Source organism: Neopelma chrysocephalum, unplaced genomic scaffold, assembly GCF_003984885.1.
Source record: "Neopelma chrysocephalum unplaced genomic scaffold, ASM398488v2 Primary Assembly neopelma1_24, whole genome shotgun sequence".
Taxonomy (NCBI): domain Eukaryota; kingdom Metazoa; phylum Chordata; class Aves; order Passeriformes; family Pipridae; genus Neopelma; species Neopelma chrysocephalum.
The window spans coordinates 30,352,609-30,380,520 of NW_020897693.1; the positions used below are offsets into that span (position 1 = coordinate 30,352,609).

A 27,912-nucleotide genomic window follows, 5' to 3' on the forward strand; every position below is an offset into this window, starting at 1 on the left:
GCTTATCAACCTGATTTCCTCTTATGACAAGGTAACCCACCTAGTTGATCAAGGGAAGCCAGTTGATGTAATCTTTTTGGATTTCAGTAAAGCTTTTGATATTCTCTCACAGGATCCTTCTGGACAAAATGTCCAGCACACAGATGGATAAACACATCATGTGGTGGGTGAATGGGGTGACATCAGACTGGTGACTTGTCACCAGCAAGGTTCCACAGGGCTCTTTCTTGGGCCCTGTGCTCTTCAACATCTTTGTAAGTGACTTGGATGCAGGACTGGAAGGGATACTAAGCACATTTGCAGATGACACAAAACTGGGAGGAGCTGTTGACTCCCTCGAAGTCAGGGAGGCCCTGCAGAGAGACCTCGACAAATTACAGGACTGGGCAATCACTAATCCTTTGAAGTTCAACAAGGGAAAGTGCAGGATGTTTGTACAGGCTGGGGAATGAGATGCCGGAAAGCAGTGCAATGGAAAGGAATCTGGGGGTCCTGGTCGAAGAAAGTTGAATATGAGTCAGCAGTGCCCTGGCAGCCAGGAGGGTCAACCATGTCCTGGGGGGCATCAGGTAAAGCATCACCAGGCAGCTGAGGGAGGGTATTGTCATGCTCTGCTCTGCACTGGTGTGGCCTCACCTTGAGTATTGTCTGCAGTTTTGGGCACTGCAATATAAGAAGGTTATAAAGCTATTATATGTGTCCAGAGGAGGGCAATGAAGATGGCGAAGGGCCTTGAGGGGAAGCCGTGTGAGGAGCGGCTGAGGTCATTTGGTCTGTTCAGCCTGGAGGAGACTGAGGGGACACTGCAGTCTACAACTTCCTCATGAGGAGAAGAGGAGGGGCAGACACTGATCTCTTCTCTGTGGTGACCAGTGACAGGACCCAAGGGAATGTCCTGAAGTTGTGTCAGGGGAGGTTGGATACTAGAAAGAAGTTCTTCACCCAGAGGGTGGCTGGGCACTGGAACAGAGGATGGTCCTGTGCAGGGCCAAGATTTGGACTTGATGATCCTGATGGGTCCCTTCCAACTTGGGATATTCTATGATTCTGTGATTCTGTGAATGTGTGTATGATAAAATGCAGAATATCAAAATGGAGTTCATACAAAAAAAAATATTGTTTGATAATTTCAAAGGTACATTCAAGTTAGCATGTATATCACATGTATATAGTATATTTGTTTTTTCTCCTTTTTTTTTCTTTCCTCAATGCTTGTTTTCCTTGAAAACCACATTAAGAGATATCCTTTTGGTTTTTAAAGATCTTCCTAACAATGAAGACAACATATATTTTAAACTCTATACATTATGTAATTTAACTCCAGCCGTGTGTGATCCACAAACCAAACAGCACCATATGAATGCATGTACACAGTCTATTACAGATTACAGGACTTACAAGTAAAAGGAAGACAGAACGATTTGCAATGTCAAGCATCATCTGTTATAACAATAGGTTTGAAGAGTTTAGAGTCTCTCAAAAGTCAAAATATTTTCCATTATTCCCACTCATAGACTCTTCTTCACCTAAAAAGCAAATGTAAAAGAGTAACATTACTGGAAGTAGCAAGGATTCATAATAAGAATATTCTGAAAGCTGAGAATATTATTGATATTTAAACTGAATATTTCTTCTTCCTATCTTCAGATATGCAAACTTTGAAGTATTATTAATGCATACTGTAAAAAGTAAGGTGTACAATGAGTTCAAGAAAAATCTAATCTTGTTTTTTTTCTACTTCAGGTATTTGATATATCAGTTTTAGTAATTTTATTAATTTGAGATTTTCTTGTATATAATGTCTTCTTTGTTATGCAGATTTTCACCCCTTGTACTTCTCCATAACCTAAATACAGTTGACTAACACCGATAAGAATCAAAAGTTCAGCTTTAGGAAGAGTAATAGAGTATAGTATGTTCTAGATAAAACTAATCACTGTGCTTGGTTGGCATATAGTGAAGGACTGGATACACAGACAACTTGTTATGGAATTGATGGCACAGAAAATAGTGTAGGCTGTTAATAACATTCTTCAAGATAAAATTATAACTTTTCAATTAATTCGGTGATTGCCTTTGAATATTGAAAGTTACTGCTATATGATCTGGATATCTCAAAAAACATTAAAATTTTACTTGTACCTGCTTGATAGTTTTTATCTACATGTGGTTTTATTATTTTAGGATGATATATAGATTTAGTTCAATTAAAGGAAGTGATTTTTTCCTTTTTTTTTTTCCTAATGAAACTTCTCATGATGCTATAGTCAGACAAAACCATTTCTTCAAAAAACTGTTGCAGAAATTGAGAAGCTGAGGAGACAATAGTGATTATTAGAAGTTGCAACTATAAATAAAATCTGACATTGTGCAGATGTTGTTGCTGCTGTCGTAATATCTACTTGCATGGATTCTCAATATTTCCTCTTGTTCCAGACTAAAAAGGCCACATCTATATAAAATGAAATACGCTTGAAGATCTGTAGGGTTTTTTTCCCAGAATAAAGGACATATTTCAAAAGAAATGATAGTTTGGCTGCAGGAGTTCCCTTGCTTTTTCTTCCCTGTTATGTACAGAGAGGAAATAGGTGATGCCCTTAGCAAGTAATAACTGTCACCAAGCAATCCTACTGAAGGAGCAGAAATGCAGTCATTACTGGCTGTCAAATTATTAAAAGCAAATGAGTATCCATATTGTGGCAAAAATAAAAAAGGTACAATAAAACTTCTTTAATGAATTTTGAACTAAGACAAATTATAATTTTCTTCCAATAGACATCCATATCTACCCAAACTATACATACTCTAAAGCCAAATATATGTTGCCTCAAATGTGCAATGAAGAGAACAATGGCTTAATTCTGTAATATTTAAAACATATATTGATGACCAGGAAATCACATTATGTGTTTTCTTCAGAGAGTCCATCCAATATGTTGCCAATACCTAATAGAATTGAGACTCAAAAGTCATAGATATGTTTTCTATGTTATCCAGTCATGAGTACAAAAATGAGAAAATGTGATACACTTTGAAAAGAGAAGAACGTTAGGCAGCCTTCCTAAGTTCCAGTGAATGAACTAATCAACTTTATTTAGACAAAAACTACAGTCCAGTACTTTCTGATAATGAAAATACACTTTGAAGTGGCGAGAATACTTACAACCAAAGAACAAAAAAACCAACAGAGAGAAATGCAAGTAAAATGGATGTAGGTCTGTCAAGAGAATAATGCTACCTCTTTAAGCTGTCTGACAGACCATGTAAAAATACTAGAAAGGTTTGTATTTTAACACAAGAAGGTTTGAAATTGAAAGAGTAAGATTTGAGATGTGTTTGAACTTTGAAGATCACCTGTGAGTATGCTCAATACTTGAATTTTTTGATTAAAAAAAAAAAAAAGAAGAAAAACTTTGGACAATCATCTTCTTCCCAGGAGGAACTGAAACTGCAGAGTAATAAATAGTTATAAATAAGAATGGTACTTTGTTAGAAATTCCAATGCTTGAACAAGGACGCAATTTCGGACAGGCTAGCCTGTATTCAAGTCTTTGGCACATATATATCCTTATAAGTTTTGATTATTTTTGGAAAAACACTAAGACCAAAGATCAGAGTATTTATTTCTGATTCTTATGTATGCTTGAAGTTTCAGAAGCTGTTAGCAGAGCCACAGATCTACATGGCTGCCCGCCTGGGACCATGCTACCCAGGAACATAATGCACTGTCTTCAATGAGTGGAAAAGTAATGCTGTTATAAAACAGAAAAAACCCACCCCACTGACTACGGAGAAGCATGGCTTTAAGGATTTAGCATAGCTTTAAACTGTACTGGATGCAACTTGGACAGTAAGGGAGGAGATACAGGCATGGGTAGTCTTGTGAATATTCTTGTTCAATGTTCATTACTGCACGACTCAGCAGAGCACTGATGGTTGCTCCCAGAGAAGAAAGTGGACTGTACTAGGCTTGTCTGAAAGAACTCTGAGTGAAAGCTCAATGCTTTTCTTTGCTGTATGTATAATTAACTTGGATTTGTTAATCAAAAAATTATTGGGAAAAGGAGAGCATATTTCTTCTGCTTTTCTTTTTCTGTTTCTTTTGAATTAGAAGAGAATGACTACTTAGTAAGGGAAAGGGTGAGAATCCTCCTCTAAGAGGAATCAAAAACCTTGAGCTACCTACTGATCCTGTCTTTTCAGGACACACCAACAGCTGCTTCTTCAAATTATTGTGGTTTGGGAGCACTGACAGAAGCTAAAAATAAATGTAAATAAATAAAAGGGGAAAGTATGTTGACTATCCCTGTGTTCTTTTAAAGTTTCACTTATCTTACAGATGAGTAGAACCAAAAATCTGAATGTGGTGAGAACAAAGGATAATATGCTGACATGTCTTAGAAGCCCTGGAGATAAAAAAAAACCCTACCTGATTTGTTTTTCCACTTTCTAGAATTAAGTTGTGTGGTATGAATCAGGTTTTTGTGAAGGTGGAAGCAGCACAATTTAGTTGTGGTTTCCATGACCCTAATTTGATGTCAATTTGATGTCAAGCAGATTACTCTACTTTGGAGGCATAAGACTGATCTTGAAGACAATGGAAATGGATACACAGGTGCTAAAACTGCCTGGAGGAACATCACAGGTTAGACACTCTGGAGAAGCAAGTAGAGTCTGAAAAAAATGAGCTGGTTACCTCTTGATCTGCTGGAGGTGCTAGAGAATTTGTGGGGGATCAACACTGCAGGAAACGTCTAGCGCTAAGAGATAACTCATTCACCAAAATTTGGGGCCAGAGCAAATATACAATACAGGAGAAATTGACTTTAATACTGATGTTCCAGCCTTGGAAAATGAGCTGTCCTCTGTCATTACACAGTGGGCCAGAGGTGCTCTTTTGCTTTCACACAGAGAGCAAATTACACAATCTGATAATAGGGAAGACATGATACTCCTTTCTGAGAAGGCTTCATTGGTCAGAACATGCCTATGTACATACTTCTGGGTGTGTAAGCAATGTATCAGTCTTTCTCCACTCTGGACTCCCCATGCTTGAAAGGCTCTCAGCTACTGGTACCAATGAATGAGATCCTAAGATTAGCCTCAAACCTTTGCTGCATTTTCCCAATGGCAGCACAGTGTGCTAATCGCTGAGCCATTGGGATAGCACTGCAGGGTATTCTTCTAATAGTTTTTCTAGTTCTTCCACTGATGTCCTTATACATCTTTTATGATCTCGACAGTGATGTTACTTTCCCCAGGCACTTTTCTTCTATCTTACTCTATGCTTGGGGGTTTTTTTGGTTTGTTTTTTTTTTGAATGCAGGGGGAAAGGGGCTACCTTAAATTTGCCCTTCATTCCTAGAGCAACCTTTCAGAAAAGACATTTCCCTCATCTGCTCTTCCAACCCTGAGTACATGTCAAGGAATTGTGAAGATGGAAAATATTTCAGTCTTTCCATTTAAGTTGTGATGGTCTTTTTCCTGACTTTATGTTCTATTTAGAGGTTTTTCTTCTAAACAGAAGAACAGACAGTGTTTTTGGACTTAAAATTAAACTCCGAATATTTTCTTTAAACTGCACTCATTGGGTTCACAAAGAAATGAAAACAAAATACAGCACGTGACATCATTTGAAAGAGCAAATTTTGTTATCATATATAGTTCTAGAAATAAACTGTATTTTTTTAACTGTGGCTCTTCCCTAATATGCAGTGCTGATAAATAGTAAAAAGGAATTCTTTCCTAACTAAATATTTCTCTCACATTATATATATATATAAATTCCTCTGGGAATAACTTGAGCAATATAACTCGAGATAGGAGGTAGCTGATATATGTGAGGCATTAATATGAAAAATATTTTCACTGCATGTATGTTATAAAGCTCTTGAATATTACAGGTAATAAAAGTATAGGCCGGTTAAAGACTTCCTGTATCCCTGTTCTGCTCATAATATTTTTCCTGTAGGTTCATCTTTTGTTTTCTTCTCATCTGTTATTTTCCTTTTCCTTCTCATCTTACATTCACTATTATTCAGGGCACCTTTTGAGGAGCTGCTTCTGCTTCCAAATGATGATACATATTGGTAGCAGCAACCAAAGCAACAGTCAGTGAACACTTGTAGAGATGGTGAGTTGTAAAATAATAAATCAAATATTTAATACTTAGACAGAAGATGTGGACTTTATCTACACTTAATGGGTGGGGAGGCTGATTACTCATTCATAGCTACACCACTTGTGAATGATGAGGTCACCCCTATCTCAAGAAGATAAATGCCATATCCTGTTATGACATATTCCTTTTATATAAAATTAGTTCAATTTTCTCACTAGTGAGGAATCAGTATAACTAAAAAAAAAAATCACTTCAAGATAAAGGCATTTTTCTATTGTAATTCATTATATATCCTATTTTCATTTTATTTCTGTTCTGTTTTGTTCTATCTTATCCTGTTCCACGTATACCATTTTACTCTCTACCTAAATGATATCTGACTAAAGTGAAGCAAAAATTAGACGATACAATGAAGCTTTGTAGCATTCTCCCTCATACCTGTCACAGGCTCCTTCCAACAGCAGATAATGAAAATTCAAAGTCAAACCGTTTAACTTTAAGTAAATGGAAATGAATTTCCATTGAAGAGATATTTTTTCACCTGTGAAAGAAAGGAACAGTAGTACACTGACAATGCGAATAAAGATATAACATATAATTGTGATAGGGTGGTATATGAAAAGCATAAATATTGAATGTTATTGTATTACACACTGTCATGTGTTTTTAATTTTTATCTTTACTGTGTTTTTGCCTAAGAAAGGAAAGTCTACAGTACATAGTTAGAAACAGTAGTACTTTATTAGGATAATTCTTTTCTTAATCAATACTAAAGCAACTTGCAGCATATCTTGGAATAGTATATGGTATTGAGACAAAAACTATGTCGCTAAGACACCAGAAGCTGTCAATAGTTTTATCAAAGTAAGAAATAAACTAAATTAAAAATATTGGGGTTTATTCTCATCTCATTTCCTCTAGCATGCTGCACCAAATTAATTTAAATCCATCATGGTATGTTTTATCACTGGTGAAATATGTAGCAAATTGGGTCCATGCTATTTAATATGGCCCAGAGTATAAGCTTGATGATGGATATTTTCATCAGTGTATAAAATAAGTCTCAGAAATTCCTACTGGATTTTACCACTGTGATTAATTTTGGGGGAAAAAAGATACAAGCAATCAAAATGGACTTTTCTTCAAATATGAGACAATCTTTTTTATTTGATATCTTTAAGAGTTATGACAAAGAAAATGCTTCTGTATTCTATAGACATTCACAAACCTACCTTTGAATCCTGCTCATCTTCTAACATACAAAACTATTTGCAAGTGGTTCCAGTGACTCAGTGGGTTTACTTGTGCAAGCAAAGTTATCCAGACTGACTTTCTGTTTACATTAACACTTAAGATATTAATCAATAGTCATAAAAGATCTTATTAAATATCAGAGATCCTGGTTCTGCCTACACAGATGAAAAGCAGTGACTCTCGAGACTAAACTGAAGCAAGGTTGGCTAAAGGCAGGCTCTCTGTCCTGGCTGTCTCTTTGAAACATGAAAATCTGCTCAGAGTTGCCACTGTAGAGCAAAGAGTGACAATCAATGGATGGGGACTTCGACATGATTACATCCACTCTACTGCCTGGCCATACACTGACAGACAAAACTACTGTAATGGAGTGATCATTTGGAAAATGGCTACTGCCCACATTTAAATTCCTTTCAGTGTTATTCCATAGCCAATTAGAGTGGTAGCCCAGCCTATATTCATGCCAGTCTTGTACTATAATGTAAGAAAAAGGAAAGGAGCAGCTCAGAAGTCTTTAATTATTCCTCCAGCCATTTATTGACCTGCTCTCTAAAGGCCATATACGGGCCTTCATCTGCATGCAAAATTCCTATTGACATCACTGGGAGGGCCACAGGCAGATGGAGGGTTACTTTGTAAACCTTACATTTTAAATATGTTGTAAGAGAAAGGCACAGAATTGTCAGTCCTTAAAAAAAGTGAGCAGCTTTATCTAATATTTGTCTTTAAACATGGAGTTTGAATAATATTTTTCCTAGCAATAACATCCCCCCTCTTCTCTGCAAGCTATCTAACCTACACGTTTCTGTAAAGTCTTCGTATTTAACACTCAAACAATTGATGTCCCTATAGAATAAACAGGATAGATAATGAATATAAGTGGGATAGAAAATTAATCCTACTTGCGAGGAAAGAGAGTCATAATTCACTTAGGCTTCTCAGCTCTTACGTTATGAGGTCTTCAGCTAACTCATGGGATCCATTCCACATCCCACAGATGCTCATTATGAATTCTTTTTATGTGCAACATGTGGGGACTAACCAGTTTCATATCTCCTGGTATTAGCTGCAATACAAAGCATTTTGTATTAAAAGAGAATGCAAACACAGATGTTATTTAATACAAAGGATTTGAATGCAGTCTCTGTTTTAACATAAAGTTGGTGTGTCTTAATTTGCTTTGGAACAGCAATGGACAGAAAAGTCAAGATAAGAGAATACTGTTACATTAGGAGACAAGCTATGATTCCAAAAGGCAAACAGTTGCATGGGAAAAGGGGAGACTGGCCCAGGTGACAGCTTTGATTCATGGAAGCAAAGGTTGTAGTGCCTGGGACACCTGCCCTCTTCTAAGATGCTGTCATAGCCTTTCCAACACTAAGCATACTCTGGAGTGTTGCTACCTGTGTTCTGTCCCGTGCAACTCCTCTTGGTATGAGTCTCGGTTTCCTCAGAAACGGCGTAGCATCACGGCTGCTATTTGTGTAATGTGCACTAACACAGTGCGTTACTTTCTTTTCTAGCTGTCCACTCACTAGTCTGGTGAAAGGTCCAGTTCTTCTCCACGTGCACTACACTTTTTAGCTCCGGCAATCAGCAACTTGGCTTCCAGGGCCGTGGTTTTCGAGTCACCCCAGAAGCCGGGAGGTCTAGTGAGACCCTACTGCGGGAGGGAGTCCCCTTTTCTCCCGTTCCTCTGCCGACCCTGACGCGGCACAGCCGCTATGCTCCCTCTGGGACGGGCTCCTCGCCCCTCGATTCCCACTGCAGTTGCGGGAGGAGGGAGCGCGGAGTGCGGCCCCAGCGGCTCCCTCCGAGCATCGTGGCGAGGAAGCCTCGTGCCTCCGTGCCCACTCCCACCGCGGTTGCGGCTCCCAAAGCTGAAGCAAGGAAGGGGAGACACTGGGGAAAGGACGAGACACCGGGGATGTCCGCCGCCGACCCGCGCAACTTTCCGCGCTTCCTTCCCGGCGCTCACCCACGCGCAGCGCCGCGGCCAGGCGGGGTCGGCGGCGGGCAGCCCGGCCGGGGCAAAAAGCAGGGGCAGTAGCGCGGTCCCGGCGGGCTGGCGGAGCCGCGCACCGCCGCGGCCCGGGATAAGCATTTGGCAGAGGTGGAGGAGGGCAAACCCGCCCGAGCGGGGGCAGAGGGGGCTCCGCGCAGCCCCGGGTGGCACAAAGGCGCCGCGGCGCTGCGGCCGCGCGTCCCGCGGGGGCGGCGGAGGCCGAGCTCCTCCGCGCCGCTGCCGGTGTGGTGTGTGCCGCGCCCGGAGGGGAGCTCTGCGAGGGGGCTCTGCGCACCGGCGGTATAATTGATATGTTGAAGCAGCAATAGGGATCAGTGCGTCCAGAGACAGCACACACCTTACAAGTTTGACTCGCAATAACATTGCTGCACACTAGGAGGGGAGGAGAGTCAGCTCCCTAGAATAAGGAACGAACTCTGCCTTTGCACAAAAGCGGCGCATTTCCTCGCTTGTGAAAACCGTCCCTTCATAGAGAGAAAGAAAAGGGAAGGGGGGTGGGGAGCAAAAGCAAGTTACCAAGAGCAAGAACTTGTGCTGCAACAATCCTCCACTCTTCCTCTTCTCGTCAGGCCTCTGGGAGCAGGGATATTCCTCCCCCTCCCCCCCCCGCACAGTTGGCGCTAGCCCAGACTGTGGTCAGCCGCCTTTATTATTACTTCATTGAGACAGAGAAATCCTCTAAGACTTGCATTTTGGGTGGAGGGTGGGGGGTGGAGGGACGAGAAGGAGGAGGGAAAAAAGGCAACATTTGCTGCTCATCATTTTCACTGCACCGCTAAAGTAATTGCGCCCCCCTCTCTCCTCCCCGTCCCTCCTCGGCTTGGATTTTTCTCCTATATCTACAGCTCCGGTAGTATAAGACATACCTTTTTTTTTCCTCTTTTTTTTTTTTTTTTTTTAGCTCTGATATTCACTTCCTCCCACCCCCCACAAAAGCTTCACGCGTTGCATGTTTGCAATTCGGTAAATTCCCCCCACCTCCTCTTTACCCCCAGCCCCCCCAAACTCCTCAGTCTCAGCCCAGGCGCTCACATCAAAGCGCCCGTCCTCACTCACAGTGGCCGCCACTCACTAATGGGATTGCAGTGTGCCTGGCTCTGCTGCTGCAGCCGCCGGAGGGAGAGTCGCTGCTGCTGCACCTCTTCGCCGACACTCGCCGGGTGCTGAGCCGCGGGGATGATCAGGATCTTCCCGGATTTCAGCGTGCAGGTGACGGCGGCGGCGGCGGCCGGCGGGGCGGCCGGGGGGGTGCCGGCGGCACCGGGCATGGGGCGAGCCGGCGCCGCGGCCAACGGCAACCCGCAAAACGTCCAGGGCATCACCTCCTATCAACAACGGTGAGCATCGAGGGGGAGAGGGCTGGCGGCTCTTCTTGAGGCTCCCTCACTTGCTTTTCTTTGTGCTTTTGTGTTTCTTTGTTTTCCTTTTTTTTTTTTTTGTGATCTCTCCTTTCTGTTTGTTGGGGGGAGCTTGGTTGGAGGGGAGGGTGGTTTGTTTGGTTTTTTTCTTTTTTTTTTTTCTTTTTTCTTCTTTTTAAAAATACAGCATCTTTTAAAATGCACTGAGAAGTAAACAAAATCTCCTAGTTTTGTCTTGGATGAGCTGGAAAGCAACAACAGAAAAAAAAAAGAAAAAAAAAGTGAGACCCCGGCATCTTAGCTTGGCTGCTCCAAAGTTTGGGATCCCGTCCGCTCATCCTTTCTAAAGAGGAATTTCTCAATGTCAATGCCTTGTGCAAATCCCAGTGTGTGGCAGCCAGGGGGATAATTGATCATGCTATGCTGATTGATAATTTTCTTTCAACCAAGAAAGAGAACAATTTTCACTTGGGGTTACACACTTGCAATTCCACATTGTAGTTTTAACAGTATTATCATGTCACCTGTTACTACAGGGAAATATAACAAGAAACCCTAAGTATACTCAGCACTGCTATTTTTTCATCTTAAATGCATTCTGATGCAAATGCAGGAAATTCACAGAGAGCGCCTTTAGGAAGCAAAGCGTAGAAAGTTGGCAGTAAGTCATAATGAAGTTTAAAGACCTTCCCCATTCCCCCTAACAATTCATCTATATGTGCTGATACTAACATGAAGCTTAATTAATTACCTGACATTTCTTTGTGTTTCTATGAGCCAAAATCTGAAGTCTGAATCTGTTATTTTGCTCTATCATAAGCTTATAACGGAAGCTGAATTTTCAAACAAAGTAGATGACAACAGATGTACTGAAATCGGAACAAAACATTTACAGTTCTCTAAATGCAATAAAAATGGCACTGTCTTGAGTATCTTGCTTTCCACTATTACATTAAATTAAATACCGAGAAAAATGCTGTGTAATCTCAACTGTCCAAACAAAGTATCTCTATGATGTAAAAGAAAAAAAATAGGAAATTTCAACATAATACTTCAAAATTAATTGGTCTAGGAACCAGATTTAGGCAATCGACCATTGCCTGTTTTGTTGTTCAGCAACTTTTTGTTGCTTCCTATAGTTTCGAAGCGTACGATAGAAACGTTTGGTAGTAACTTTTGTTGGTTTTATTAAAGGAAAAGTAATAGGGAGCTGACAGTCCTGAAATAATCCCTTATGATGCCTAAGCATGTTCTTAGCTGAGAAACATTTGAAACTAAGTAGGAGTCTTGTTTTGCTCAAGCAAACACAGCAAGCTTTCATATACTAAAAAAAAAAACCAAACAAAATTGAATGGGAGAGATATAAAGAACAGATTAAAGTTTATTTCTTTTCACGGTTTCTGTATGATTTTTGTCACTTATAAAATATTTAATTTACAATGGAAACTGACGGACACTTTAACGAGGAAGTACAGGCAGCAATCACAATAGTTTAGTCTGTGAAGTGGGGAAGTCAAGGGTCAGAAATGTCAGATTGGCTTTTAGACAAATGAAAGAGACCTCTGGAGACTTAAACAGAATTATATAGACAAGGCAGCATGCAATTTTTTAGTACTTTTTAGTTTGGTTATGCCAGTCTGTAATCAGGAAGAAGTTATAAAAACAATACTTCTCTGACAAACTACTAACACCTCTAATCCAAATAGTGCTTAGCAGATATTCAAGTACTTTGACCACTAGGAATCCAGACGAGTCTGGATGTCTCGCACACTAAGGTAACAAGGAGAAACAATTACGCACTTCTTCCAAATTTTGACTATATATTATCGCCAAAACAGCGTGGTTTACGTCGAACGAATTTCCTCTGTGCTTTCTGAAAACGCTAAAAACACAGCAGAAACCGGCACCTCCTTAGTCTATTGCCACAGTCGAGGAGACACCTGTTAACTTTTTTTTTCCCCTTTCGGAGGCGAGGAGGCAGGATTGTCGGCCGCGAACGGCATCTGCTGCTTTGCAGGCACCCCCTCTCCGCAGTCCTTCGCATCCACCTTGCACCCCCGGTATCTCCCGCCGCCCCGGCGGCTCTGTCCTGCCCTGCTCTCCCCGAGGTCCCGCCGCCGCCGCCGCGGGGTCGCGGCTCCCGAGCCCCGGGGCCGCCGTCCCGCCGCCGGCTGCGCACGTGCGTAGCGGCGCGAGCGTGCGGCGGTGCCCCCGAACGGCGCCCGCGTGCCCCTGCCCGGGCTCGAGGGCGGCCCGCGCCGCCGCGCGCGAAATCCCGCCGGCCCGGTTGCCTCCCGCGGGAAGGAACCCCCCGGCCCCCGGTGCGCGGGCGGCGCCACGCAGCCAAACTTCCAGGTCTTTTGCTAACTTATTCTCCCTGGCTCTGCCCTGCGGTTCGTGCGCGCTCTTAGACATCCGCCCTCCCCCCCCCCCCCCCCCCCCCCCTACAAAAACTTTTGGAGTTGTCGCGGAAACGTTTCCCGTGAATGAATGCTCCCGACATTCGGGGCTTGCTCCTTTCCCCAAGGAAGCCCTCCGGATTTTCCCAGGGAGCAGGATCAGGCCCGGGCAGCTGTACTTCCAAGGCAGCAGCAGAGCAGCCACAAAGTTACCTTGGAGATGGAAAGCTTTTAGTGAAGGAGTGATTTCTCCTGTAAGAGCTATCAGCGCTCGGATTCTCTCGGTGTCCTGCAAGGAACAATTAAGGTAGCGGTTTCTTTTCCCCGCTCCTTTATTTAATAGTTAATTTCATAATCCTCAATAAAACAGCGTGAAGTGCTACATCCTTTACCAACAAAGCGAGTCATCGCTCTCAGTTCACATTTCCAGCATTACGCCTTTTTAGCCCGCCACTACCCGGTGCCCACTCTCTGGACGTGCGGGCACATTCTCGGAGGTGCCTGGGGGGTGCGTGGGGTTTCCCCGGGCCCGGCCCGTCTGGGCTGGCGCCGGGCACCTCTAATACGGCCCTGGGGGTCGCAGGGAGCGCGCACCCCCCGGCCCGCGGCTCCCATCCCATCCTGTCCTCCGCCGTGGGAAGCCCACGGGGGACACGCTGCCTTTGCCCGTTGTGTACCCGCCGCCCTTCTGCGCCTGTGGAGCTTCAGAGAGAGTCCCTGCCTCCCTCTGCTCCTCTTCCCTGCTGGAGCCCACACTCCAGAGGAAGAAAGTGTGCGAAACTGCAACTGAGTGGCGTTGTTGCGCCGGCAGCGGAGGCTGTGTCCCCTGCACGCAGAGCGGGAGCGGAGCTGGGAAAGCAGCTGGAAAATGCCCAGAAATACTTTCACAGTGGTCAAGCCTGGAGATCCCTGACACCCCTCCTTCTCTCCCCCGCCCCCGCCCCGATAGCCCCATGGCCTGGCACCCCGCGTAGCCCGGCCCGCGGGCGCGTGTGTGTGCGGGAGTGCGTGTGCGAGCGTGTTTGTGTGTATGTGTGTGTGTGTGTGTGTGTGTGTGTGTGTGTGTGTGCGTGCCGCACCTGCCGGGCGATGCCAGCGGCCGGGCTGCCCGCCGGGGCTGCGCCGCGGCTCGCGCTTCCCGCCGCCGCCGCCGGCCGCCGCCGCTGCCTGCGCTGGGCATGTCTCTGGGGCCGGCGGGGCCCCGGCTCCCTCCGCTCCTCGGCTTATGGACGGCGGCAGCGGCAGCAGCAGCGCTAGCAAGCAAGCGAGCAAGCAACCTGCACCAGGACTGCGCGGAGGAGTGGGAGTCCGCGATGCTTTGGCCTCAGTACTTTTCCTTAGCCTGTCTGGCTAACCGGGGCCATTGCTGCCGCCGCTGCTGCTGCTAGACACACAACACACACCAACATCAGGAGGGGGAAAAGTAAGGGAGAGAGGAGAAAAAAAAAAAAAATCCCAGGAAGATGGCGCCCACCAAGCCAAGCTTTCAGCAGGATCCTTCCAGGCGAGAACGGTAACACTTTCTCTTTATTGAACCTGCAGCAGCAGCAGCAGCAGCAGCCGCAGCAGCGCCGGGCCGGGCCGAGCCGCCGCCGCCCGGGGCCAGGGCTGGCTGCCATGCCGGGGTGGGGGGACCTGCCGCCGGCACCCGCTGCTCGCACAGCCGGGCACCGTGAGTTCCTCCTAGTGCGCACCGCCAGCCGCACTCACACGCACAGGCACACACACACACGCACAGGCACACACACACACACACACACACACACACACACACACACACACACACACACACACACACACACACACACTCTCAGAACAAGCCGCGCAGCAGCGGCCCCGCTCCGGTGGCCGCACCGCCGCGGCTGCCGGAGCCGGTGCTTGGCGGGGCGCGTTGTGGAGCGGACGTGTGTGTGTCTGTGTGTGTGTCTATGTGTGTGTGCGTCGGGGCGGGAGGCCCCCCCGGGCGGCCCCCGCCGCTCGGCGGCCCCGGGGCGCCGCGCCAGGCCCGGCGTTCCGGGCGGAGGGGCCGGCCCCGCCGGTGCGGTTCCAGCGCGGCTAGGCCGGAGCGGGGGGGGCGCGCCGCCAGCTGCGCCCGCGGAGCTGCCCGCCCGGCCCCCCCCGCCCCGCCGCCGCCGGGAGGGCCGCGGATGCCGGCGCCCCCCGGGGTGGGTAGAGCGGAGCCGGTGCGCGGGAGGGGGGGAGGCGGTGCGCGGGGTCCGGGAAGGGAGGCGGGGGGATCGCACTACCCCTCTTTTGGTTCCCGACCCGCCGCCTGCCCCATGTACTTTTGTTGGTGGAGAGTGCTTGCGATTAATCTGCTCTGCTGGTGACACGAATTGCCCGTAGCGGATTTGTTCTAGTAAAGTGAATCTTTCTAGAAGTGACTGGTAGGAGACAAGAGTACAAGTTCATGTGATGTTACTTTGTGATTCTTACAAAAGTATTCAAAGCTCCATTGCGACACTGCGACGAGATGTATGCCCAGAAGGAGAACAGCCAGAGGTTTTGGGGTGGGCTCTTTCCCTCCTGCCCCCTTTAGCATTACAAGCGAACTTGAGGGTGAGGGGTGAGGAGGGTTCCTGGCTAGTTGTAAAAATGGAAATTAACATTTAGACAACCTTTAAAAGTAGCTGGATCATGTGTTAGACGCTTTATATTTCACAGCACAAGTAAGTGAAAAATATTTAAAGAAAAATACTTTGGCCTTAATTTCATACTTACATTTTTTAGGATGATCAACATTTCTAGTACAGCTTCCAAATCACACAGATTTTGTCTAAATAGCTGTGTCATTTCTCCTAAGAAAGCAGTCTGCCTAGTAAAAAAAACCCATACCTTTCATATTTACCACGGAAGTGTTAGTGTGGTTGTGTTAGATGCATTAGTATTAAGTGTTGCACTTTGACAAGGCTACATTGATATGTAGCAAAATTCGGAGATAGATGTAATGGGAAAACAGTGCATCCTCAGAATTCAATGACAATTACAGACTGTCATCGTCAACTATAAATTTATTTTTTTTAAATCTTCATTCCAGTGGCTGCAAAGGTGTTTCTAGTGTGTTAATAACACTTAAAGCACCACGTTTTTCTCCTGCAGAGTTCTTTGTTGGAAAAACAATTCATATGAATAAGTCCCATCCCTCTGCCCCCTCCTTCCGACACACAATTCTGCTGTCTTCTTTCTGAGAATGGTACTATATTAGTGCTAAGTGTATTTGCCAGGATAGCTTCAGTAATCTCTCCAGCAGAAGCATATTTGTGTGCCATTTTGGGAATTTCTCTGAGATAGGAATCTTGAAGATAGAATTAATTTCTAGGGGAAACTTCATAGCCTGTGCATGAGTGCTTTCTTTATCACCTGTCTCCATTTGGCATTCGGAGAAGGTAAATCAAAGTGCGCGATTTGTTATTCTGCTCCACTTGAGAGCTGAACTAAATAACACTTGGTCTGAAATTCTGATTGAAGTTGTAGGAGGATATACTGTATTTAATTTAATGCCCTTTAATAGCATCTTCTTGTTCAGCTCTGATGCTGTCATTTTAAAGGTTGGATTGGAGTAGTTTTTCCCTGTAGGGAGTGGGAGGTGTAATCATTTCCGGGGAAAAAAGTAGTCTAAATTCCTAGAACACTAATAGCCATAAACTTGGCCTAGTGTCCAAGAAGTTGTTTTTTGCCCTTAGGGTTCACTTTGTGATCGCTCTTTACAGTGCTCTGGACAGTTTAGCGATAAGTATTGCATGTAGAAATTGATGACATTTTTTGTAGCAGAAATAATGGCAATCTGTTTGTTCCTTAAAAAAGTTTTGGAGAAGATGGATCAATGCTTCAAAAACAGGTACCCATGTACATTTTTCAAAAGTTATGTAATGTGCTCCTGAAGTTTTGCATGTAACTATTTTAGCTGTCTTTGTACACATCCTTTCAGCTGTGTAAGCCAAGCTATTTGAAATACAGGAGCATGTCAGTTATTGGAGGGGTTTTGCAGTCTCTTCTTAGCTACTACTTCAGTAAACTAGTTCTCAAAATTAAGAATCCTGTATGTGAACTTTGTGTACATTCTTTTTCAGTCTTCACTACCACAGTATTTAAGTAGATTGTGTTACACTTTTTCAAGCAAGAGGTTAGTGATTACAAAACACATGTAAAAAGTAGTAGTCTCTGATGTAACCAGGCACACAAATTGTTTTAAAACTCTTTTCACCTGTTTAGGTTTTTAAAAGAATATATGAAAACTTACACACACTTGTTTGATTTTCTTTTAAACTCTGAGCTTAAAAGAAATCGTGTGGATATACACTCAAGAAAATTAAATAGACAGAAGTGTCATGCATATGATGTGCCAGCATTGATTTGTAAAGCATATCTTAATATTAGAGTGCTATGGATTTAAAGTGAAAGAGAAAAAAATCTTTATTTTGGCATTTTTTTCTAGAGCATGAGCTTCAACATAGCAGTGATAAATGATGATATGCATTGTCTAACACTTGCTTTTATATAAATAGCTCCAGAAGATTGCTTAAATGATAATCGAAAATATGAAATAGGGTGGCCTTCATATCACAAGGCCAAGGGTCTACAAATGGAAAAACTGAAATAATGAAATATTTCCAAGGCAACAGACTGTCAACAAGAACAGTAATGCATGGGCATATCATAGAGCTACCAGAGAGGATATTAGATCTTATAGCTCTAGAGCCAGGAGTTATAATGACCTTTATTAAATAGAGCCCTCCCACATTACAACAATCTGTCTGATTTCTGATTTATGGATTAGCAGTCATACTACTCTTCATAATTTGAAACATTCTCCCACCATATTTGATTTGCTGCATTTTTCTCCACTGGAATCATATATTATTTAGAGCTTACATGAGAGTATTGATCAACAAAAGTTATATTACGTATTTTCAGAAACTAATGGGATTCTGAATAACAAGGTTTTTTCTGCCACACCATTTCTACATTCTTTACAGTACAACTGTTTTTTTCTTACAAGTTATACCCAGCTAGCTTGTTTTTACCAATTAAATGGCGTTATATTCTAAAGCTGTATTATAAATAAGATATAAATATTTAGAGAATTTTGTTAACAGATTAATACAACATCCAGAGCCATAGGTATTTTTAAGAGAATATCAGCATATATTGTCAGCATCCATCTTGTTTTATTAGCATCTCACTTGAATTTCAGAGTCTAATATACTGGCAATTTGAAATCACATTTTTTTTGAAACTTGGCACAGAAGTTGCCAGCCTAGGTGGGAATTTTAATGCAAGAGTGATGTAAAACAGTTATTGAAAATTGACATTCTAGGCATTAGTGTCATCAGCATCCTTCCTAAAATGTAAAGTGTTTAAAAAAATGTTCGTTTCATAAAATGATCTTTATAACAATAACCTCCTTATTGGAAAATGTATTCTGGGATAATAACTGGTACTGATCATGAAAACTAACTGCTACCATTTTATTAACATTTTGGGAATGGTTCTTCTCCCACTGAGGTCAATAGAATGAAGCCATTTTACCAACATGGCAGAATTTCATTTGACAGCAACTAAGTAACTGGTTTTTTAGAATTTACTGTTATCATCTCATCTCATGTGAATAAACCTTACATTCAGTCAGTGCATCAGATTAATTTTATATTATTGTCACTGGTAGCTCATGCAGGTGTAAAAGCACCTCATCTTCTGAGATGAGATTTCAGCATAGTCACGTTGTTTCAAAATGAATCAAGCAAAGTTGTTGTGCAGGATGTCACCCTGGAAATTTGTCTATATATTTTAAACATAAGATACTTTTAAAGTACATAGCCAAGACTGAATTTTCATCCTAGTCGTTTGTTTCTTTGGTTGGTTTGTTTGCTTGTGCTTAATGTTTGGGTTTGTTTTTTTTAAAGAAGCTGCCATGAGAGGAAATGTTTTGAAAATTAATTTCAAAAGAACTGCAGTTTTTTCAGAAGAGGCAATTTCTTTCTGTGTAATATTTATAAGGCTACTGTATGTTATCTTTAACATACAAAGTCCCATTAGTGCAAATGAGATGTGTGACTTTGTTTAATAGGACTTTGCATAATAAGGATAATTTGTAATAATATTGTATTTTGCTGCATAAGAAAATGTGTCATAGTAAGAATATAATGGTTGCTGCCATGTCTTATATGACTAGAGCATTGTTCTGTGAGTAGCTCGAGCAGTGGTTTTGCAGTACACAAAGTCCTAGTCAAATGAATAGGACCGTTGTGCCATTCATTTGAACAGGACTTTGAGTAGTACAAATATTCATTAATTTTGTATGCTACAGAAGCATATTACATAGGACAAAGAAGGTATGGTAAGGATAGGATAGTATTTCTGTTTGTAGCTTGCCAGAACTGGACCCTGTCTTTGGGGCAATATTGAGTTCAAGTTGTACCTTAATCTTTAGAAAAGTCCCAAATGAAATTATGTAGACAATTAAAGTGTACTACAGACAATCAGAAGCAAGGGTAAAAGTATTTTTAACATATAATTTAATAGATGTGAATTTGTTCTCGAAGAGATCACAATGATAAATGTACATAGCGGGAGGAGTGAACTTTGCATCTGTGTGTTATTATAAAATGCGAAAGTCTTGAGATTCTCAAGTAAAAATGGAGTGGTTTTCAAGGAGATCCTGATCTCAGCCTGCTGCAGCTAGATACTGAGAGTTATGCCAGCCCTCACCCAGGACTCTGCATGCAGGCGAGAGCCAGGCATGTTAGAGAACAAGTGATATGTAAGCAAGAATTTGAAATGGCTTATTGAAAGCAGAGTTTTAAGAATTGTTACAGGATATTTTCCCAGCCTTTCTTATATGTTGCATTTTGGACTTTCACTCTTCAGTTTTGTCTTGTCATTTGTCTGTTCTGGAGAACTTCTTGCTAATGTCATCCAGTGTCTGAAGACTTTAATATTAATAATGAGTATTTCTGTAGATATGTTTCTTTATATAGCTTAGCATGCTTTGAAAAGTCTGAAAACACTGCTCTACACATTTTACTGATGAGATAGTTACACACAAAAGATTCTTGAGAACTAGCAGAAGTGGCAAAAGATGTCAATGTTAGCACTAGGAATAAAATTCCAGCCCCTATTTTGACTGTGTATTCAAAGATTACACTGCCTTCATTAGAGGGATTTACATTTCTTTTACAGGCAAAACCTCCACTGAAATAAAGTGCTTTCAGAGAATGGCTTGATTGCAATTTAAAATTAGCTGTTAGCTTGATATATAATAGAAGTTCAACACTCACATTAAATAATTTAAGTGGAAAAGTACTGTTCCATTACCTGCAGGCATGTTAGGTTTACATATGTATATAGTGAACATAGGGGATATAGTCTGAATAATATGTATATACGTTATCTACAATAATGTCCCAGGGGCTTGGATTTTCTGAAGAGCCTATTGGATTTAGGCATTCAACACATACTGCATTTCAGTGAAATATGGGCACCTAAATCCTATAAGCCCCCTTTAAAATACTTGCCTGGGAATTTTGTCTCCAACAGGAATTTAGAACAGGCTTCATTACATTCATTACACATTACATTGTTTTAAACTGAATTTTATTGTGTAATGAATAGTCTTTTAACAGTCATTTTGGATGAAATCCTAAAGCGTTATAGTTTTACTCAAATTTAGGCACAGAACAGATATATTTATTATCTTTGGGGGGCAGGGTGGAGATTTTTTTCCTCTTGCTTACATATCATGTTGGAAAATCATATGCAAATTCACATTTACAATCAGTTTACTCAGAGCCTAGGCTTATATGAGTTAGGTGCCAAAGCTGTAATTGATTTAGCAAAAACATAAGACACCAAGTTGTAGGAGAATGTTTGTTAGAAAGCTGTTTTTTCTTAGAGATGGTGTGAGGTAGAATTTGTTACTTTGTGGGAAAAAAATGTAAGTGGGCAGTCTTCACAGATCAAGGTTGAGGTCAATAGAAAGAACTGAGTGACTGAATCTGTACAGTGCTGGCAGCAGGATTAAAAAAGGAAAAAAGTATTAAAAAAAAAGAAGTGGTGCCAGCGGTACTTATCCTTCAACCTTTACAGCTGAAAAAAGGTAGCTGATTTTATTTGTCTGACTGTAGTTAGATGTAGGATTGGCATGTTTGCTTCACCTTTGCATAAATTACTAACAGTATATACAGGAGGTTTTCGAAAAGAACTGCAATTTAAAAAACAAAACTGCTTTCCTTTGGTAAGTAACAAATGGAAGATGAACATAAAAAGAGAAACAAATGCTTTGGGCTAATTCATTCATTCTTTCTGAGCTGCTGTTCAGTTTTACAGCAAAACTTGCATTTCTTGTGAAAAATCAAAAGTACAGTAAATTTTGTCATTGGTGGAATGAGCTAGATAAATGGTACTCAAGTAGCAGTGTTTGCAGGATCCAAGTAGTTTACTAAAGTATCTTAATTAATTGGATGTTCACTTTAATAGTGAGGTTTCCCGTTTGTAGGCAGTGCTCTGTAACAAGAACATATATTTGATACATAAATGATATATATTATTTCAGAAGCCCCATTTTTATTCAAGATCTATTTTTACTAAACAACTGTTTTGTGTTAAACAACAAGAAATAAATGGAAGTGACAGAAAATAGGCTTCATATGAGAAGCATGATAGAAAAGATACATCAGATTCCAGATCTTTCAAACATATATGCTGCTACTTTTATCAATCACTCTACTTACACTCAAATTTCCAAACTAAGAGATGTTTTCTTTCCTTTTATTCCTTTCTTGACAGGAAGAAAAATGCTTCTCTACAGAATTGTGATTTCAAAACTGTTATTCCATGCTTTTTGAGGGTAATATTTCAAATTTTGTTGTTGTATCCCTTCCAAAAACTGGAAGAGGAGACCACAGGATGTAGTGAACATTGCAAATCCCCTTTTCTTTCCCCAAAAATAATTTCATATACTGAATGTGCATCTTTAGGAAGAGCCAGCACTTAGATTATGGATTTAGAATTCGTTTAAGAGGGATGTTTTTTAAAATTGTTTGTTATGGTAGTAGTGCAAAAGAGGTATTTAAGTCCTATTCATGACTTACTTGTTTCTTGTGGCAATTGTCATATATTACAATATTTGTTCAATTCAAATAGGAACAAAACCCAAACTGATTAAGGGGAAAAGTGTGTTTTAAATGACAGAGAATGACAAAGTATTCCACCTGAAAAGCAAAATTATAATTCTTCAATATTTATTCTGCTTCTTACTAATTTTGAGGAAAACTTTAAAGGATTTTTCACTGACTTGTATGCATGCATACTGCAAAGTGCAGCTATACATTTTATGTTAGACATAGTATGTGTATTTGCTTGAAAGGAAGTAATGCTAGTTGCTCATCTTCAGCAAGCTATAAATGTCTTACTTTAGATAAAGTTAAATGTAAATACGTGTACTGGAATGGAGATTTTTTTTTTCCCTCTAATGCTGTGACGGAAAAGTAGGCTCATCTCTTTTTTTTTTTTGCACGTTTTTATTGTTCTGTGTAAATGTAATTTGTTAATCCTGTGAAATTTGTCATAGATAAATTTGCTTGGATTATCTTGTCACCACCGTATCTGCATTCTTTTGTTCATTGCTTATTCATAATTTAACAGTCTGGCAGTGAGCCTTTTTGGGATGCTCACAAAAGATATATGACCTCTACCAGCTGCTACTATAACCTGCAGAATGCACAGCAAGACATTAGAAACGTGAGGATTCCTCTACTGATTAAAGTGCTCTTCATTTAAACAGTCTGTTCATAAGAATCTCAGGAATCTTTGTGGATAGCAGTTTTGATTTTTCTTTTCTCACAGAATTAGTTCTAACATTTTCTTTTCTCGAATGGGAAAACTAATATTGAATCTTAAGATGGTGGTGCTTTGCGTTCAGACGGACTAATGGAAATTAAATCCCTCGTTATGTATCTGTATGTATACACAAGTGTGCATGTGCATACACACATTTGCATATACCTGTACCTGTCTCTACCTATGCATGTGTATATATATATGTATATATATGTATTTTCTGCAGTTTTACGGTGGGAGAAGTTAGTGCCCATGTGTGTTATTTTAAAACTATCTCATCTATTAAGATATTTTTCAGCACATATTATTACGCAGTACTAATTTACAGAAGAGTTATCTGATTTAACCCTACTTTAGCCCTTAGTGTCTTACAGATTGTATTGTGTAAATACTCAATATTATACAGTACACAAAAGACATTAAATAGAATGTTACTTGAAGTGTAACAACATTTTAGATTTTCATTATTCTCCTGACTCACTTTAGCATATAAATTTTTCCCCTTTTTACTTTTTTTCCTTCTTATCTGCAGATCAGCTTGTGAGTAATGGCTAGTTTTTAGCTCCCCTTTGTGCTGGCACATGATTATAGTTCAAAATAATTCATTGCTAATCCATGCAGTATTGGTTCATCTCCATCACTCTCTTTTGTGATTAGAGCCTCAGGCCTGTAAGAACATCCTTCTGCACAGTTTTCTATCCTGATTTTCTTTGACTGCAACCCGTATTTTAAATAGTTCCATCATTACTGTTCACCTGTCAATCCTATTTCATTTTTCAAAAATGTATCAATTACAAGAAATTAATATATTGTGGGGTTATTTTTCAAGGGTTTATGAAAAACATTTTTTTTTCCACTGCAGTAAGTCTCCAGGAGTGGTGTTTATAGGTCTTAGTTCATCTCAGCTGGTGATGGAAATCTGACTTGAGTTTATCATTTTTCCTTAGCAGTCTGAATTTCCTGTGTACTTCTTTACATTAGGTGCCTCGAGAAGTCCAGAATCTTAAAAATAAACACTGTTTCTTTTTCGAAACAGACTACAATAGAATAGTAATTACTATCTTGTCATTCTTAACACAACATTTCAAACAAAGCTGGTGTAAAATAAAGCTGCCAGAGGAACTTTTAAAATATATATGGGCTGATCCTACCATGATCACTCTAGTTGAAGTTACTGTTTATTGGGTCAGATATGAACTGATGTGACATTAGAGCTGGGCTTATATGATATAGTGATATCGTACTTTGGTCAGATTTAAATTTAATATTTCAGATTATGAAGAAAATCCATCCTTTTATTTCACATCAAATGATGCTAGTTTTATGAGAAGGTCATCTAAAAGATTTTTCAAGACTTTGTTTCAGCATTGAGTAGTCCTATGTTCCTTTTAATAATTACTTTCATCTCATTGTAGCTGTGTGTTTGAAAGTGTAGGTCAATAAGGATGATCGCATTCAGAATTTCATGATCTGTGTAGTGGAACAAATTGAAAGCAAAGCCTGTATCAATCACTGTGAAGGGAGGGTTAATTGTTACTGCTTCTCAAGCCTCTGGACAGATAAACCAGTAATGAAATACTTATTGCTCTGATATGTGAATGGTTAAGGATGAAACAATGGAAATAGAAACAGCCTTCAAAGATAACAAAAAAAAAAGGCAAAGAAAAGAATAATCTGGACTAAAGTAAGATGCTGTTTATGCTGTGTATTAACATTTTAAAAGTAATTTTGTTTTCATCTAACACAGTCTTCTAGGAATGGTGTGACAGTAGAATGTATGAGATTTCTAAAGCAAATATAAAATATGAATTTTAAACCTTTTATTATACAAACAATTTTAAAGGTTTTAGATTAAGCCTGGAACTTAGGTAAAAGTAACATTTATAGCATTAAATGTTTTCTTTTATTTTCTCTGTTTTTAATTTGTGGTACCTTTCAGTGTTTTTTTTTTCTTTCTTTGAAAACACAGCTGTATTCACTAAGTGGAATGTGTTTTGTTTTCATGTGAAGTTGTTTTAAAGCATTTTATCTACAGCCAAGCAGAACTCTAAAAGAGTGTTTAAAGATAGAAGCAGAAAAATAAAAATGAGTGCAAAACAAATTATGGTATTACAGTAAACATTTAACCATTTCTAGAATGTGAATGTAACATTTTTAACATCTGTTAGTTACTTATATGTTGAAATATATGCAAAAATATTTAGCCAAATTGAAGTCTTAGGCCCATGACAATCATCTCAACACAGTGGGTAGTTCTGAAAATTAATGAGAATGATAATACTGTAAAGACTGTTCCAGAGTTTGCCCAAATTCATTATCTAAGACTCTTGTTAAGAACATCTCAAAGAATTTTAACCAGGAAAATATATTAATGGTTCAAAAGCATTTTTCAAAATGGTGGTTTATAAAAGTATAATGGAATTATATATGCAAGAGCTATAGTTAGAAACACAAATAACACAAGAGCAGCACTTTATGAAGGAACATTTTCCGATAGCTACGTACTTGGCTTTGATTTTGTCCATAGGTGTCAAGGTTTCCTTATTAATTTATATTTTGGGATGAAGGAAATGAAAAAGTGAAGGCAACTTACGAAAAAAACCTATTTTTGCCTCCTTGTTAGTTACTTAATGAGACCTATAGCTGCTTAAAACCTAAGTAAAGTAATTAATAATTTTAGAACTAGTATAAACATCTTTTAGACAATCAAAAAGCACTTTTAGGAGGAAGGGTGATGAGACACATCTTTAGATTTCACTTCAGAATGTTAAGAATTTCCTGTTGCCTGTTTCCTGATGGGATTGACACAGCTGTGTATCATATGGAATGAAAGCGGAACTGAGTCCCTGACTTTGTTTTATGCGAACCTTTTATTTAAGAAAATGTATGTGTTGATTTTGGCTCTTTTTTTTAACACATCACTGATATGAATGCTATACACAAATTTGTCCAAATGGGAGCTAATTATAATTAATTTCTCTATTTTCTAAGGGACAAAAAATGTTAGTAACTAAAGTATATCAGTTAAAAATGGTGCCGTTTTGTTTTTTTTTTTCTTTTTTACCCCTCTCTGTTTGCTGTATCCAATGAAAAAGAAAGAGCATTTGCATGATTACTATGTTATTTCCATTTGTATTTTCAGAAGCCATTGATATTTAGGAGGAAGCATGAGTATGTGTATGTGCATGTGTAGTTGTTGGAAAACAAATCAGTTTATAGAGTTTCTTAGTCATTTTGGCTGTTGTGAAATCACTTAGTCCATCTACAAAACAGTTTTCATTGGAGATGTGAATGCAAGCTAGAGAGGAATGGGAGGATCCAAACATTTTTTTAAGCAGTAATTTTGATCTAGATTGTCCCACTTCATGGACTAATTCTTTAAGGAGAGTTCAGGTTGGGAAACTGTATGAATTAAAGTCTTCAGTATTTTCCTTCTGTGGTGAGAGAAAGCAGAAGATGGCTAACCTGGTTAACTGATCTGGGATTAGGTAACAAAAGGTGATGCAGATCCATAGCAGTGGGGCCACTCTTCCACTTGTTGCCCAGTTCCTGGAAGGGTCAGGGTCTACGGCTCGTGAAGCTCTGTAATACCTGGTTCCAGTTGGAATTCATACTGGTTCAAGTCAATTTTATCTTCTGCTCAGAAGGCTGAATAAGGTAAATTGGTTGCTATATGAAAAGTCCTGGGTATTGCAATCACATGATTCAAGCAGCTTCTCAGCGTCATTCTATAGCCCTATGCCACTGAGGCAGGCACAAGTGCAGAGTGCATTGCAGGGATGGGCAGTAGTGCTATGGGCATGTTAAAGGGCAGAGCAGAGGCATGTACAACTAAGTGCGGTGATTCCATTGGATTGCTTCTGAGACTGTATCTCCAAGCAAGATACAGACTTCTAATACATTAGAATCATTGTGAATTGCACTTTAAATCTTAAGTTTTGATCCTCCCAATCTGCCTGTCAGCTGTGAAAACAGTTGACCATGTCCCTGCTCTTTTTGCCCTCTGACTTCTTGGCAAATGTTGTCTTTCTATTGCCTTCAGATACTGTGATCACTTCTTTAGTCCATCCTTTGGAGAATCTTTCTCATTCATTACCCAGCTTTGTGTGGGAGCTCTGCAACATGTTGTCTCTCAACCGCCCCCCTTTTTTCCCTTATTCTTCTCTTCATCTTTGCATAGTCTTATGTGGAAACACAGTTTAAGTGTCACCTCTTTGCAGATGATTCATAAGCTCACAATATTTTCATCTCAATGAAAATTCAGTCTTGCTTCTCTGTCATCTCTTCCTTTATTGCTTAGCTTAGACTCCCTTAGTCAAAACAGATCTCCTAGAGTTCTTTCCAAGCCCTCTATCTACTTTTCAAGGTAACGCTGCCGTATTTCCAGTTAGGACAGGTCTGTAATTTGGCAGTCTCACTGATACAGACCTCTCCCTCATAGCATAGCAATTAAAAAGGCAAATAGATTATTTGGTATTAGTAAGAAATTGGTATTAGTAGGAAAGAAATAGAAAAACAAACAGAAAACATGAACATTGATAGAATGATGGCAATCCATAGATCCACAGTGTGTGCAATCTATGTATTTTGTGTACTTTTATTGTCATAATTTCAAAAAGTAACTAGTTTGAGGTAAGGACATGAAGGCTGATGAGATATATAGAAGGAGTTTTGTCAGAGAAAAAGTTAAATAAAGTAAAATACTTCATCTTGGAAAAGGGATGACTGAGCAAGCAAGGCTTCAAGAAGGCAATTGGGAAACAACTATTAACTCTAATAATATGAGAAAAAGAAACACCCTGTGTAATTGTCTCAGGAAGCAGTTTTAAAACATTTTACAGAAGTGGTTTTGTTTGTTTGTTTGTTTGTTTTTGTTTCTTTCTTGTTTTGTTTTGTTGTTTTTACAGCTTTTTTGTA

The 27,912-nt window shown here is 40.4% G+C and overlaps 1 protein-coding gene and 1 long non-coding RNA gene across 9 annotated transcripts in view; one reads left to right on the plus strand and one right to left on the minus strand.

Moving 5' to 3' along the window:
- Positions 1 to 1,361: 1,361 nt before the first annotated feature.
- LOC113960762 lies at positions 1,362 to 10,567 on the minus strand. The gene is made up of 4 exons (XR_003532092.1): positions 10,458 to 10,567; positions 8,325 to 8,441; positions 6,560 to 6,662; positions 1,362 to 1,526 (listed from the first exon to the last, which is right to left on the minus strand). It is a non-coding gene; the product is annotated as an uncharacterized LOC113960762 (long non-coding RNA).
- NPAS3 (neuronal PAS domain protein 3) overlaps positions 10,554 to 27,912 on the plus strand; it is a 621,722-nt gene continuing 604,363 nt past the window's right edge. For 5 of the 8 annotated variants that reach the window (XM_027670472.1, XM_027670486.1, XM_027670490.1 and 2 more), the window contains exon 1: positions 14,334 to 14,671. In XM_027670472.1, the coding sequence (XP_027526273.1) occupies positions 14,622 to 14,671 (50 nt within the window). In that variant the 5' untranslated portion in view covers positions 14,334 to 14,621. Of the gene's footprint in view, positions 10,739 to 14,333; positions 14,672 to 27,912 lie in introns of those variants that run through there. The other 3 variants (XM_027670455.1, XM_027670463.1, XM_027670480.1) reach the window with 1 other exon arrangement.